Source organism: Saimiri boliviensis, chromosome 11, assembly GCF_048565385.1.
Source record: "Saimiri boliviensis isolate mSaiBol1 chromosome 11, mSaiBol1.pri, whole genome shotgun sequence".
Lineage (NCBI taxonomy): Eukaryota > Metazoa > Chordata > Mammalia > Primates > Cebidae > Saimiri > Saimiri boliviensis.
This window is the reverse complement of record NC_133459.1, coordinates 76,682,078-76,694,525: the sequence shown is the minus strand read 5'-3', so window position 1 is coordinate 76,694,525 and position 12,448 is coordinate 76,682,078. Positions and strand designations below refer to the sequence as shown.

Here is a 12,448-nt window from a genome sequence, read left to right as displayed (position 1 = left end):
CTGGCTTATACATACTTTTAATGCCTGAGTCGTAGTCAAAGGGACATTTTTCCTTTAAAAATATCTTGACATGAACCTGCAGTTTCAAACACTTTAAAAATTCATTTCCACTGAAGATGTTGAAAAAGAATAATAAATACCCAGGGCAAACATTTTATTCTTGTATAACTCTGCTTTATTTACCTTGATAATTGTAACATTTTTCATTTGATGAATTTTACATTTCCTTTAATAAGTTGAACTTAAGTTCACAGTCAAGGAAATGTGAATTTACACTCTGTGCTTTATAATCAACAATGCCAATGTGAGAGTATGTCTTCAGTATTGGATTTCTATCTGTCTTGTTAATCAATAACTCTGCACATGTGAGTGTATATGTGTGGAGGGATAGGTTATATATACACATGTAACTTATCCCTACACACATATTCTGTCCTACATCTAAAGATTCAGGTGCAAAAGCAATTTCCTGAGGGCAAGAAATATGTAATTCTGTATCTTCCTTTTGGTACTTTTCCTTGTCTTGAAAAGAGCATGATAGTGCATCAGTTCCAGTGTAGAAACGGAAACTCTATTACTCGTCCTGACTGAATCCATTCTAGATTCACTGTAGTTCTTTTTATCTTTCCCTACTGCTGATCTTCCCCCTTATCTCCTTATCTCTATATTTACCTTGTTGTTCACAAAATAAATGATAGAAAGTCCATAATTGAGAAGGCTAATGATGATTTTTTTTTAAGTTCCTTATAGTACCAATATAGAAAGAGAATTCCCAGTGCTGTTGAAAACAAATGAGCCCAGCAGGCTGCAGTGGAGAAAAAGAGGAATAAAAAAGCTGTTTGTGTGTCTCCACCTTTGACACAGAGGGCCTGGTTTACAAGGAATCACATAATGGTTACAGTCATTTTAGTGTTCAAACTTACAGAGCAATACTGGCAATCACGTCCAGAGGGAAAATGTGTACAGGAGTGATGCTGCTGTGAAAGTTCTGTAGCTTTCAAGTTGTTATAATCAATTTGAGCCCAGCCAATAATATCTCAAGTAATACAAAAAGACAGAGATCATTATTTTTTCTTTTTTAGTTTTTTGTTTTTTCCACAGTCTTTGGTCAATAGATTAAAAATGAAATATAAACGAAAATCATGCTAAGATTCTGGAATACCAGTGTCTTATGAAGGAAATAAACTTCTGTCCCAGGTAACATAATCATGTGGTTTGTAGTTCAAAATGTTTCATTACTAGGGACTCAATATCACTCTTGACTTTGGAGAATTATATGCTCACTATTTATGTCTTATTAAGAAGCATACTTTATGATCAAGTACACTTCACTCTACAATGCTAAAAAGTAACTTGACCTTTGGAGTCAGACAGTCTTAAGTATAAAAACTGTGTCTGCCAGATTCTCTTTCTATGCTAGTATGATTTAATCCATCTGAGTTTTAGTTTCCTCCTTATTTTACAATCCACCAAGGAAGATTATAGAGTTAGTTACAGGGATTAGGTAGTATTAACTGGTGAATTGATTTGAACATTAGAAATAAGAGTGCCCAAAAAGCAGACTTTTATTTTTCTGTATTATACCCATCCAAAGAAACTTTCTCCTTGAAGATTAATTATTATGAAGTTGGACACTGGAAAGTTTAAGGCTATTTAAATAATTCATATTTTCATATTACTCACAAAGATAATTTCTTGCCTATCTCCACTATCTTGAGGGAAGAGGGATGTTACTTTCAGATAAGTGGTATTTTACTGAACAAGATTTGAGTTGGACCATAAGGGAATTTGTCCATATTATATATCCAGCCCAGAAGATAGGGAGATAGATAAGGAAATATTTTTCTTTCCAAATTCTTGATAAGAAAGCGAAGAGGTCAAGCACTTAAAACCATACAGTAGGAAGAGACACAAAAATTAATGTCCACTTTTGTTTATTTCTACCTATTAATTTATTACCTAAGATCAGTAACAATATTTTAGAGTTAAGCAACATATTGGCAAGTTAATGTATTTTTACAAATAGTCAGTTAGGTGATATAAAGTAGTTCATTTTCTTGGACTCCAACCAATACGTCAGACCTCATGAGTTCTTTTCCTCTATATTTTTGCATATCATTTTTGCAGCTATAGCCCACAAGGGATACAATCCTCATCGTCCTCTCTATTACCAATAACTGATCTGAGAGCCAATTTCTTTTAAAGTTTAATATAAACTTCTCCCAGAATGCCATGAAGGGAGTCAAATATAAAGATAAAAATGAAAACTTTTATTTTAATAAAAACTCAATTATATGCTCCTGTGTTAACTTGCTTTTATAATGTGAACTCTGACAGCAGGGCACAGATCCTGACTTTTTGATTAATTTTTACTTATTTCCCAGTATAGACATATTCACATTTGGGAACTGGAAAAGTCCATAAATATTTGAGTAACTGAATGATTGAATCAAACCTAATATGGTTGAACTATTTTGCTTATGTTCAATTTGTAAGACACTCTCAGTTAATTTTAAGAAACTAATTTAATTTGTATTTTATGCATACATAGACATATATATCTACTTTCTGAGTATATATAGCCATATAGAGTTGCATAATATATTTATATAAAATAGGTAAATTAATCAAATTATACATGTTAATGAAGTATTAACTCTTCAGCATTTTATCGAAGACCACTCACAATTTATCTTACTTTACTGTCATATTTCAACAAATTTCCTTACGTACTTCAACTTCCATGTGCTGTGCTTTAGGGGCATTTGAACGGTGCCTGGCCAAATGCTAGGACAAAGTGTCTTAAGTATGCTTTTAAAATTTCTAAAATTTTAAATCTTTTAGGTGACTGTGTACTTACTGGTACCACAGGCTACTCGATACCACCTTCTACTGTCTGACTCTGATGGAATCAAACTTTTACATTACCTGCCTGGCCTATACAAGGTTTTGAGAACTTAACCTTCTTTGTTGTTTCATATCTCAAAGTTGTTGGTCTCCAGGAAAAGCTCAAAACGCTTCACTTGCTGTTCTGCTCTTCTGTTTTGCCAATAATAAATCAGGTAAAATGCTAGGGATTAAAATTTTCATGGGAACTTGGGATTTCCACTCAACCTGCCAGGAAGATACCTATGGTAAAGTGAAAAGCCATCTAACACCACAAAGAAAAATCATCTTAGGTGTGATGCCTGGGCTCGCTCTGCTCTATTTTCCTCATCAGTTACAGAAAATATTGCCTACCACCTAGAGCTTCTATAAAGCATTAAGCAAACTAATATTTGTAAAGCATTTGGAATAAATCTTCAACTTCTAGTAATTACTGTATGTGAGCAATAGCCAGTATATTAATTAAATGTTACACAACTCACCCTTTAAGAAGAAGTTAAGCCTGGTTTGAATAAAATGAAGAATAAAGATTCAAGACATTTTTCAAACCTGACTTGTGTGTATGATTCCCCTATGATTTCTCTCTGTGCTTCCCTATTAGGCTTCTTACGATCTTCAGAATATCCCAGTCACTTTTCTGCCTGCACTTTTGTCCAAAATTTTTTATTCCTTTAGTTTCCTTTCTTCTTCTCTTTCTCTCTGATACTTATCTATCCAATATTCTCCAGTTTGAGTCTATCAGTTTTCTAGAGCTGCTGTAAAAAATTATGACCAAATTAGTGGCTTAAAATATCAGAAATTTACTCTCTCACATCTCTGGAAGCTGAAAGTCTGAAATCAAGGTGTCAGCAGGACCATGCTCCTTAAAAGGGTCTAGGGAAGAATCCTTTCTTGCCTCCTCTAGCTTTTGTGGTTGCCAGCTATCCTGGTCATTCTTTAGCTTGCAGTTACATCTTTCAGTCTCTGCCTCTTTCTTCACAAAACTGTCTCTTCTGTGTCTCTGTGTCCAAATTTTCCTCCTTTTATAAGGATGTCAGTCATTGAATTAGCGCCCACCATAATCGAATATGACATTGTTTTTGTTTAATTACATATGCAAAGGCCTGTTTCAAACAATGTCCCATTCATAGACACCGTGGGGTTAGGACTTGAACTATGCTTTTTAACCCACAACAGGGTTTCATGTCACTGGAAAATATTCTTTTCCACCAGACCATCAGGATCATCTCTGAGAAACACTTATTTTCTAATCAACTTTTTTAACAGATAATATAAACCTGCTTTCTGATGTTTAAAAAGGGTTTATGAACCTTTATCTTCTCTGATAAATTATATTGTGAGAGTTTAAAGGTAAAGACTATATTATTTACTTTTTGACTGTTCGCATTGTATACTCTTCTGTAGAACAATAGAATGCATATAGTTGTAAATAATTGCATTAATGAATACATGAAAAGATTACAGGCCTAGTAAGGCAAAATTTTTCTATGGAACAATAGATGAAAATAAATAGTACATGATAAGAACATGTCAATTTGTAATCTCTGACTGTTCATTTTTAATTTGTGTGGTGCTTTTGACGGATTATGTAGAATATTATAAATTCAAACAGCATATATTTATTGGCATGGTGATAATTAAATTACATATAAAAATTTGAAAGATAGTACTTAATTATATCTAGTGCTTTTAAAGTAAGAGATACTATTTTGCTTTGCAACTACAATAAAGGTCTGATATTATAAACAAGAATAAGACAAGTGTGGAATATGGGTACTTTAGTACTAAGGATTTTAGATATAAACATTGTATACCTTAAACTGTTTAACAGTCAAAATTCCAAAATACTGTTGGAAAATAGTAGAAACATATGTCAGTTATGTCAAAATAATATTTTACATTGATACGCCCACAGATGATAATGAATGTGAAATTTTTGCTCAGACCTGTGGCGACAATGCTAATTGCACTAACACAGAAGGAAGTTATTATTGCACGTGTGTACCTGGTTTTAGATCCAGCAGTAATGAAGAAAAGTTTATCACTAATGATGGAACCTTCTGTATAGGTAAGTTTGGTTATCTAGGTTAAAATTTGTATATATCTCTTATTGTTTATTACCTCCAGGGATTAAATATATGCAAACCAAATTCTGCCAGACCTAAGTGCTGGGTAATTTAATTTCAGAACTTTCATAAATGTCTTTATTTCTCCATTGTTTTATAGTTTATGGGCTATTTATCCAAGAATATAATAATTTTTGTTTTGATTTTTGAGAAAATCAGTTTGCAAAAAGTAAAAAGAGAGAGAAATGTTCATGGAGCCATGAGATCTAGCATAGTGGCAAACAACAGAATAAATATTTACAGTTTAGAATAATATACTACTTCAAGAAAATTGTCATTTGCATTAAAAGATATTAGTGACTTTGTAAATATGCACTCTGTGATGGGTTCTACGTTTTCGTTAGACAATAATCATTTATAAAATAATTGTTCTAGTGGTTTTACTTCTGCTTTGATAAAAGTTAGTCACACTTCAGATATGCATTAAGTTCTTCTGAACACTAGAGTTAGCAAATTATTTATAAAATCACAGTCAGGATCACTAAAAAAGTCCTTTGTAGGGAAACTAATTTCTATGTAATTTTTAAGTGATTGTTCACTTTTTGTGGGTCTGAAGGGAGTACCTAGACGACTTTTTAAAATATCCTTCTATTGTAATTTGATCATGTATGTGATTTTATCAGATCCTAGAGAACTGGATTACAGCCTGAGAAAAAAGAGTTATTTAGAAACTTCAATAGGTGAATAATTTTCAGAAGCAAATTCTCTGGAGCCAAAGACTTTAACTTTGAAAATAAACTTTAAATTATCTTAATCATGGTTTTTAAAAAGTATTCAGCTTAGCAATAACTCTTATAATTATGATTGGTAATCTACAAAATTAATAGGTACACTGAGGCCCTGCGAATGAAATCATGTAGCCAAAGTTAGACATGGAACTAGAATTCAGGAGCCTACATGCAACATAAATAAGGGTAATGTGTCACTTCTAAATGATATTGATAGATAAAAGAGATATTCAAATTAATCGAGATTACACTAAAGCCTTTGATTAGTGCCCTAGTGAGATTTTTTAATTTTTATTTTATTTTTGAGATGGAGTCTTGCTCTGTCATCCAGGCTGGAGTGCAGTGGCACAATCCCAGCTCACCGCAACCTCCACTTTCCAGGTTCAAGCAATTCTCCTGCCTCAGCCTCCGGAGTAGCTGGGACTACAGGTTATCTCACCATGTCCAGTTAACTTTTTGTATTTTAGTAGAGATAGGGTTTCACTGTGTTGTCCAGGCTGGTCCCAAACTCCTGAGCTCAGGCAGTCTACCCCCCTCAGGCTCCCAAAGTGCTAGGATGGTAAGCTACAAGGCAGTGTTCAAAAAATTTATCTGTGAAATGTCTGTATTAAAGAAATCATCCATTCTTGGGTACTTGCGCTTCTCAACATTTACTCTGCTATGTAAAAAAGTAAGATTTTATTCTCCTCATTTTATTGCCAAGGAAAGTAAAGGGTTAGTCTAGATTCATACATTTTGGTTAAAGGTAAGACTAGACTCACAGTCTTGCATCAAAAACACTTTGTTGCCGGGCGCGGTGGCTCAAGCCTGTAATCCCAGCACTTTGGGAGGCCGAGGCGGGTGGATCACAAGGTCAGGAGATCGAGACCATCCTGGTCAACATGGTGAAACCCCGTCTCTACTAAAAATACAAAAAATTAGCTGGGCATGGTGGTGCATGCCTGTAATCCCAGCTACTCAGGAGGCTGAGGCAGGAGAATTGCCTGAACCCAGGAGGCGGAGGTTGCGGTGAGCCGAGATTGCGCCATTGCACTCCAGCCTGGGCAACAAGAGCGAAACTCCGTCTCAAAAAAAAAAAAAAAAAAAAAAAAAACACTTTGTTATTTCCACAGGGTACTTAAATGTGTGGACCATTTAAATATCACTTTGATCTGAATAATGCAAATATGATGGATCAAGTTTTGCAAAAGTAAAAAATATTTAAAATATGAGAAAATAATGCTATTAGTGTTGAATGGTAATTTTACCTTTAGTGCTTGCAGAAAAAAAGTTTTATTGCAATATAGCATAACAACATAATCAAGAAATAGGAATCAATGAGATTCCGCACAGAAGACTAACAGTACTTCCCTGTTTGTTCTTCTCAAGCCTATTTTTTTGTTCCTAGTCTTAGAACATCATATAATGTGCTTTTTACCTTTAGTAGTTCAGTTCTAGTATGTAGCCCTGCAAGCTTTAGGGGAGATGTTCCAGTCAGTGAAGAAGCCTAACTTGTAACATCTTAATCACTGTAATTTAATACAATTTTAACTGTGATCTCCATTCCCTAATGTCTCTTGCCTGAAGAAGACATCTGTCTTTTTATCTGATCATGTTTACTTTTAATAACCCTCAATTCACAAAGGGCTATATTTCTCTGTTCATGTTCCTTGAAGTACAGAATTTCTACATTAGGAAACACCAAATCATAGATACAGAGGAAACACAAATATACAAAGATGATTCAATGGCAAAATTTTATGGGGGTAGTAGATTTGTAATTGAAGACTCTTTCTCTTTGGATAGTCAATTTCTATTGAGATAAGGTGGAATGAGCCTAAGTTTGTGCTAATTCACTTTTTAGCTGTTTTAAGTAGTTAGTAAACACACTAACCATACTAAAGCCTAATATCCAATTTTGAGTCCTTCCGTTTCTACCTGTTTTGTTTGATGGATTTTTCAGTGAAAAAACTCATTCTCTAGAAAAATGCTATTTCTCATCAATTTTTGTTGTCCTTAAGGATTAAGCTTTTTTTGAGAAGCAGTGTAGCTATTTGTTTTTAGTTCAGTCCTATAGTAATTTCTGTTGCACATTATCATAATCCTCAGGGAATTTGAACAGAGAAACATAAATCTATTCCCTTTTGCATTAGCATATTACCTTACAGTATATGGCTCCTGATTTGAAATTTTAGCTTATCCTTAAATTTGACATTTTTGGTAATTATACTCATTAAAATCTCTATGAATAAAAAAATGGAAGACTTGATATAGGGCAAGAAATGACCTAAGCAAATTTTTTTACCTTTAGTCCATATTCAAATACTATTTTTCACACATAAGATTATTTTGCTGCAGAAGGCGCTGGGTGAGATTTAGCACTACACTGTGAGGTTTTCCACTACCGCTTGGAATCACAGTAAAACAGAACTTCAGAAGTCCAGCTCCTGGAAACCTAGTTACACACCAGAATTTCACAAATGGAGAAGCTGAGGCATCCAATACTAAAGTGTAAAGTTAATCTCTCAAAATTAGTAGAAGCGACGAATTCCTTCAAATTTCCCATGTGTTTTAGAGCATTGGTTACTGTTTCTAATGTCCTACTGCCTTGAGTACTTGATGATAATTGTAGATTATTTTTCTAGCTTTGAATAATATTAAATTTTGTCTCTGAAAATTATTTACTATAATTGAACATTTTATCTTTGGTAGTCTGTGAGTTACACATTAGAAAACTATATTATTGATAAGAATTATAAGAATAATACTTATTATAAGAAGAATAATTATAACGATCATATGATCATGTTTTGAAGGAAGATTATGATAAAATCTTGTGGAATTGGCTAATTAAACACATGAAAACAAGCATAATGTTGTTATTATTATTATTATTATTATTATTGAGTTGAGGTCTCATTCTGTTACCCAGGCTGGAGTGCAGTGGTGCAGTTATGGCTTACTGCAGCCTGGAACTCCTGGGCTCAAGTGATCTTTCTGTCTTAGCTTCCTGAATAGCTGGGACTACACTGCACATCACCTTGTCTGGCTAATTTTTAATTTTTTTTTTTTTTTAGAGACAAGGTCTTGCTATGTTGCCCAGCCTGGTCTCAGATTCCTGGAATCAAGTGATTCTGCTGCCTCAGCCTCCAAAAGTGTTAGGATTCCAGGTGTGAGCCATCATGCCTAGCCAAGCATCACCTATTAATAAAAAAGTAGCAAATGAATTAAGATCATTAATGATATGCTTGTGTTTAGTGATATGAAATTACTAATTTAAAATCAAATGATACGTTTGTAGTGAGGAAAGTGAGTCAATCAGTATATCTGGTCTGTCAAATCTAGCCTGACTTAAATAATTACCTAACAGCAATTTAGCTTTCATTAAGATAGGAAAGAGGTTCTTTTTTTTATATATATAGATTTAGAGATTACCAAGACATGGTAACCTAGAGAAACGCCCTTTATTTATCTGTATCTTCAAACCTACGTAGTCACAAGGCTCCTGCTATTAGGAAAACATGTAATATGAATAGAATCACCAGTCCTGATTTTCCAGTTACCATATCAGGTGCCAACTATATCCTAGGCACTTACTCCAACCACCTTCCCATACATTTTCTTATTTGTTCATGAGGTAGAACACTTTTGAGTTAGAACGTGTCTTTTTAAGATATGACCCAAGGTCATCACACAGCTAATGGGACTTTTCCTGCAGGAAAAGGAAATGGTAGGTTTTAGCCATTTGGACCTGTAAGAGATTGCAAGAGAAATTAATGTGGATCTTGCTGCAAAACAACAGGCACATTCATTGTAGCCAAGCCAGTTTCACTGGACGTTTAAGTTCAAAGTGCAAGAAGGAGGATAGAAATTAAGTTCATGGAGCCAAGATTTTTATGTTGCTCAGAGATTGGGTTTGGGATGAAGTTTCAAAGAATGTTGCACATTTACAGGGTTTGAAATTGAGAAAAATCACCACCTTGTTTACTGTTACCCATAGAAGGCATCTAAACTACAAAACAAGGGTATTCAATGAACATAGTATTTTTCTGGCTCATGAAATAAATTTTTTTTTTTTATGATATTTCACGGGTCTGTTCACACTTTCACTGGGGCATTTTCCAAGTTGGAGTATAACATTTGGTACTTCAACAGTTCTTGAAAACACTCATCTTTGCTTTAGTCCTATGTATTTTTCTCACTTCATTGATTTCATGAAAAGTGACAACCCTAGTCTGCACTACCACCTGAGTGCTTCTGTCTTTAGACCAACCTAGAATGTTTTCTTTGATGATTCGTCATATCCCAAGGTTGACCCGCCACTACTTGTCCCCTACTTTATTTTCTGTTCATTCATTTTTGTGGAGTGGTAGTTCCTGAATACAAATAGAAATGAAAGGATGAGGGGTGAGGGTGCTACAGGAGCATTTCTGCTTCTTTAGAAGTGGCATTCTCAGATTGCTGGGTAGTACAGATTATGAATACATAGACTTGTCAGAAGAACAAGAGCTTTTCTAACCTTCTTTCAGGTCTGGGCCATTAACTGACCTCTTAACTCTAGTACCATCACCTTTCTGGTGAATGGACCTTTCTTTAGGAATCTAGCAAGAAGCTCACTTTTAATTTTTGGTTTTGATGGTGTGAATTTGGATGTGTTTTCTAGATCTTTGTTAGATTTTTGAGTGAGAAATTAGAAACAGCTGCATTTAAGAAAACTAGCTAAATGATATTTTAAATTAGACTTCTTACTCACCCTTTTTCTACAGCAAACAGTATTACGTCACCATATTAGTTTTAAATAAATCTAATGTTCATTTATTAATTTGACAGAAAGTATCTTTAAGATGTCAGAGCTAGGGTAGAAACAAAAATTTTTGCATTAATTCAAGGTAACAATCTAGACTCTTCAATTTTTCTTAGAATCTTTTTTTTTATAGTGGTAGATTACTTATACTGTACTTATAATGTAAAGCATATTTCACTGTAGTAAGTAAAGTTTTAATTAAGAATATAAATTATGTAGACTTAAAGTCCATCACCTTTATTACAGCCTCAATACATAGCTTTTGAGAACGTAAGACTTAATTCTGTCTAATGTATTACTTTATCTGTGACACATGTATTAAGAACAACAGTGAAATAAAACCTGAACAAAAGTAATAAGTTCTAATAAAATTTAAAGGAAATTCAATCACACATTCTGCTACATCTTAGTTTTTCAGGTGCAAAAATGAAGCTTTGGAAAGAAATTAGGTCATTCTTTTATCCTCCAGATTACACTGAGTTGTTGAAATCATTTTCATTTAATAATAGAAAACAAATAAGTTTAAATGTGTTTCTTAAATTGAGTCTTTGTCAAATTAGGACTAAATGTTCTATCATCCGTAGTGGAAATTACCATAATGACTTTGTTGATTAATCATGCAATTCAGAAAGCAATTTGAGAGTTTGGCCCATGAATAATATTTTAAATACTCTGGCAAAAATTGATTGGCGATACTAAAGTTAAAAAATACATGCAGCAGCCAGGCGCGGTGGCTCACGCCTGTAATCCCAGCACTTTGGGAGGCCGAGGTGGGCAGATCATGAGGTCAAGAGATCGAGACCATCCTGGCCAACATGATGAAACCCCGTCTCTACTAAAAATACAAAAATTAGCTGGGCATGGTGGCCAGCGCCTGTAGTCCCAGCTGCTCGGGAGGCTGAGCAGGAGAATTGCTTGAACCCAGGAAGTGAAGGTTGCAGTGAGCTGAGATCATGCCACTGTCTCCAGCCTGGCACCCAGCGATGGAGTGAGACTCTGTCTCAAAAAAAGAAAAAAATATATATATGTATATGTATATATGTATATATGTGTATTTATATATATATATATATATACATATGCAGCTAAGTTTGTTCTGCCATTGTCTAAATGATAGTATTTCTCTTGCTCTCTTGTAAAATTTGACATGAAACTGCTAACTATAAGTAGCACTATTTTCAACAAAGTAGCCAGAATATGAGCACTAACAAAAATTTTTTACAAATATTAATATTTCCAGATATAGATGAGTGCAGTGAATCACTTGTCTGTGGTGATCATGCCGTATGTGAAAATGTCAATGGTGGGTATAACTGCTCCTGCAAAGAAGGTTATCATACATCCACAGGAAAATCACAGTTCACACCTAATGATGGCACTTACTGCCAAGGTAAATTACATTATCAAATTTTATGTATGATCAAAAACTACATAAAATATGTAGTGCACAGTTGTGAAGTATCATAGAGCTACATCTTGCAAGAAATGTGCCTGTGTTTTTTATCTTTTATGGAATAAAGAAATAAAAGCCTATCTTTTGTTTAATCAAAATTGTAGATAACATATTTTAGGTAACTAACATCCCTCGTCCTTAAAACTCCTTTATTTCATTTTCTGTAAAATACTATACATTCTAAAACTGAAGAGGGAATTCAGGTGTTAGAGAATGTTCTTTTAATATTTAAATAAGTTAGCAAGATCATTTGGGATTGATATAATCTGCTTAGGAAAAAATGCTTTTTTAAACTTACTGTATAATCTATTTTCCTTTTCTACAGAAAATGTGAATGCAAACTGCCATTTAGATAATGTCTGTATTACTGAAAATATTAATAAAACTTTAACAAAAGTAAGTAGAACAGTTAACAATTTATTTTATTTTGACATTTTGGTTTCAGTTAGAATGCTTTCAATGTCACACATTC

The 12,448-nt window shown here is 33.8% G+C and overlaps 1 protein-coding gene across 2 annotated transcripts in view; it reads left to right on the top strand.

Annotated features, from left to right (window-relative positions):
- Positions 1-12,448, top strand: part of ADGRL4 (adhesion G protein-coupled receptor L4) — a 118,402-nt gene that overhangs the window by 55,181 nt on the left and 50,773 nt on the right. For both annotated transcript variants that reach the window (XM_010347185.3, XM_074381058.1), the window contains exons 3-5: positions 4,802-4,954; positions 11,764-11,913; positions 12,302-12,372. In XM_010347185.3, the coding sequence (XP_010345487.3) occupies positions 4,802-4,954; positions 11,764-11,913; positions 12,302-12,372 (374 nt within the window). The remainder of the gene's footprint in view (positions 1-4,801; positions 4,955-11,763; positions 11,914-12,301; positions 12,373-12,448) is intronic.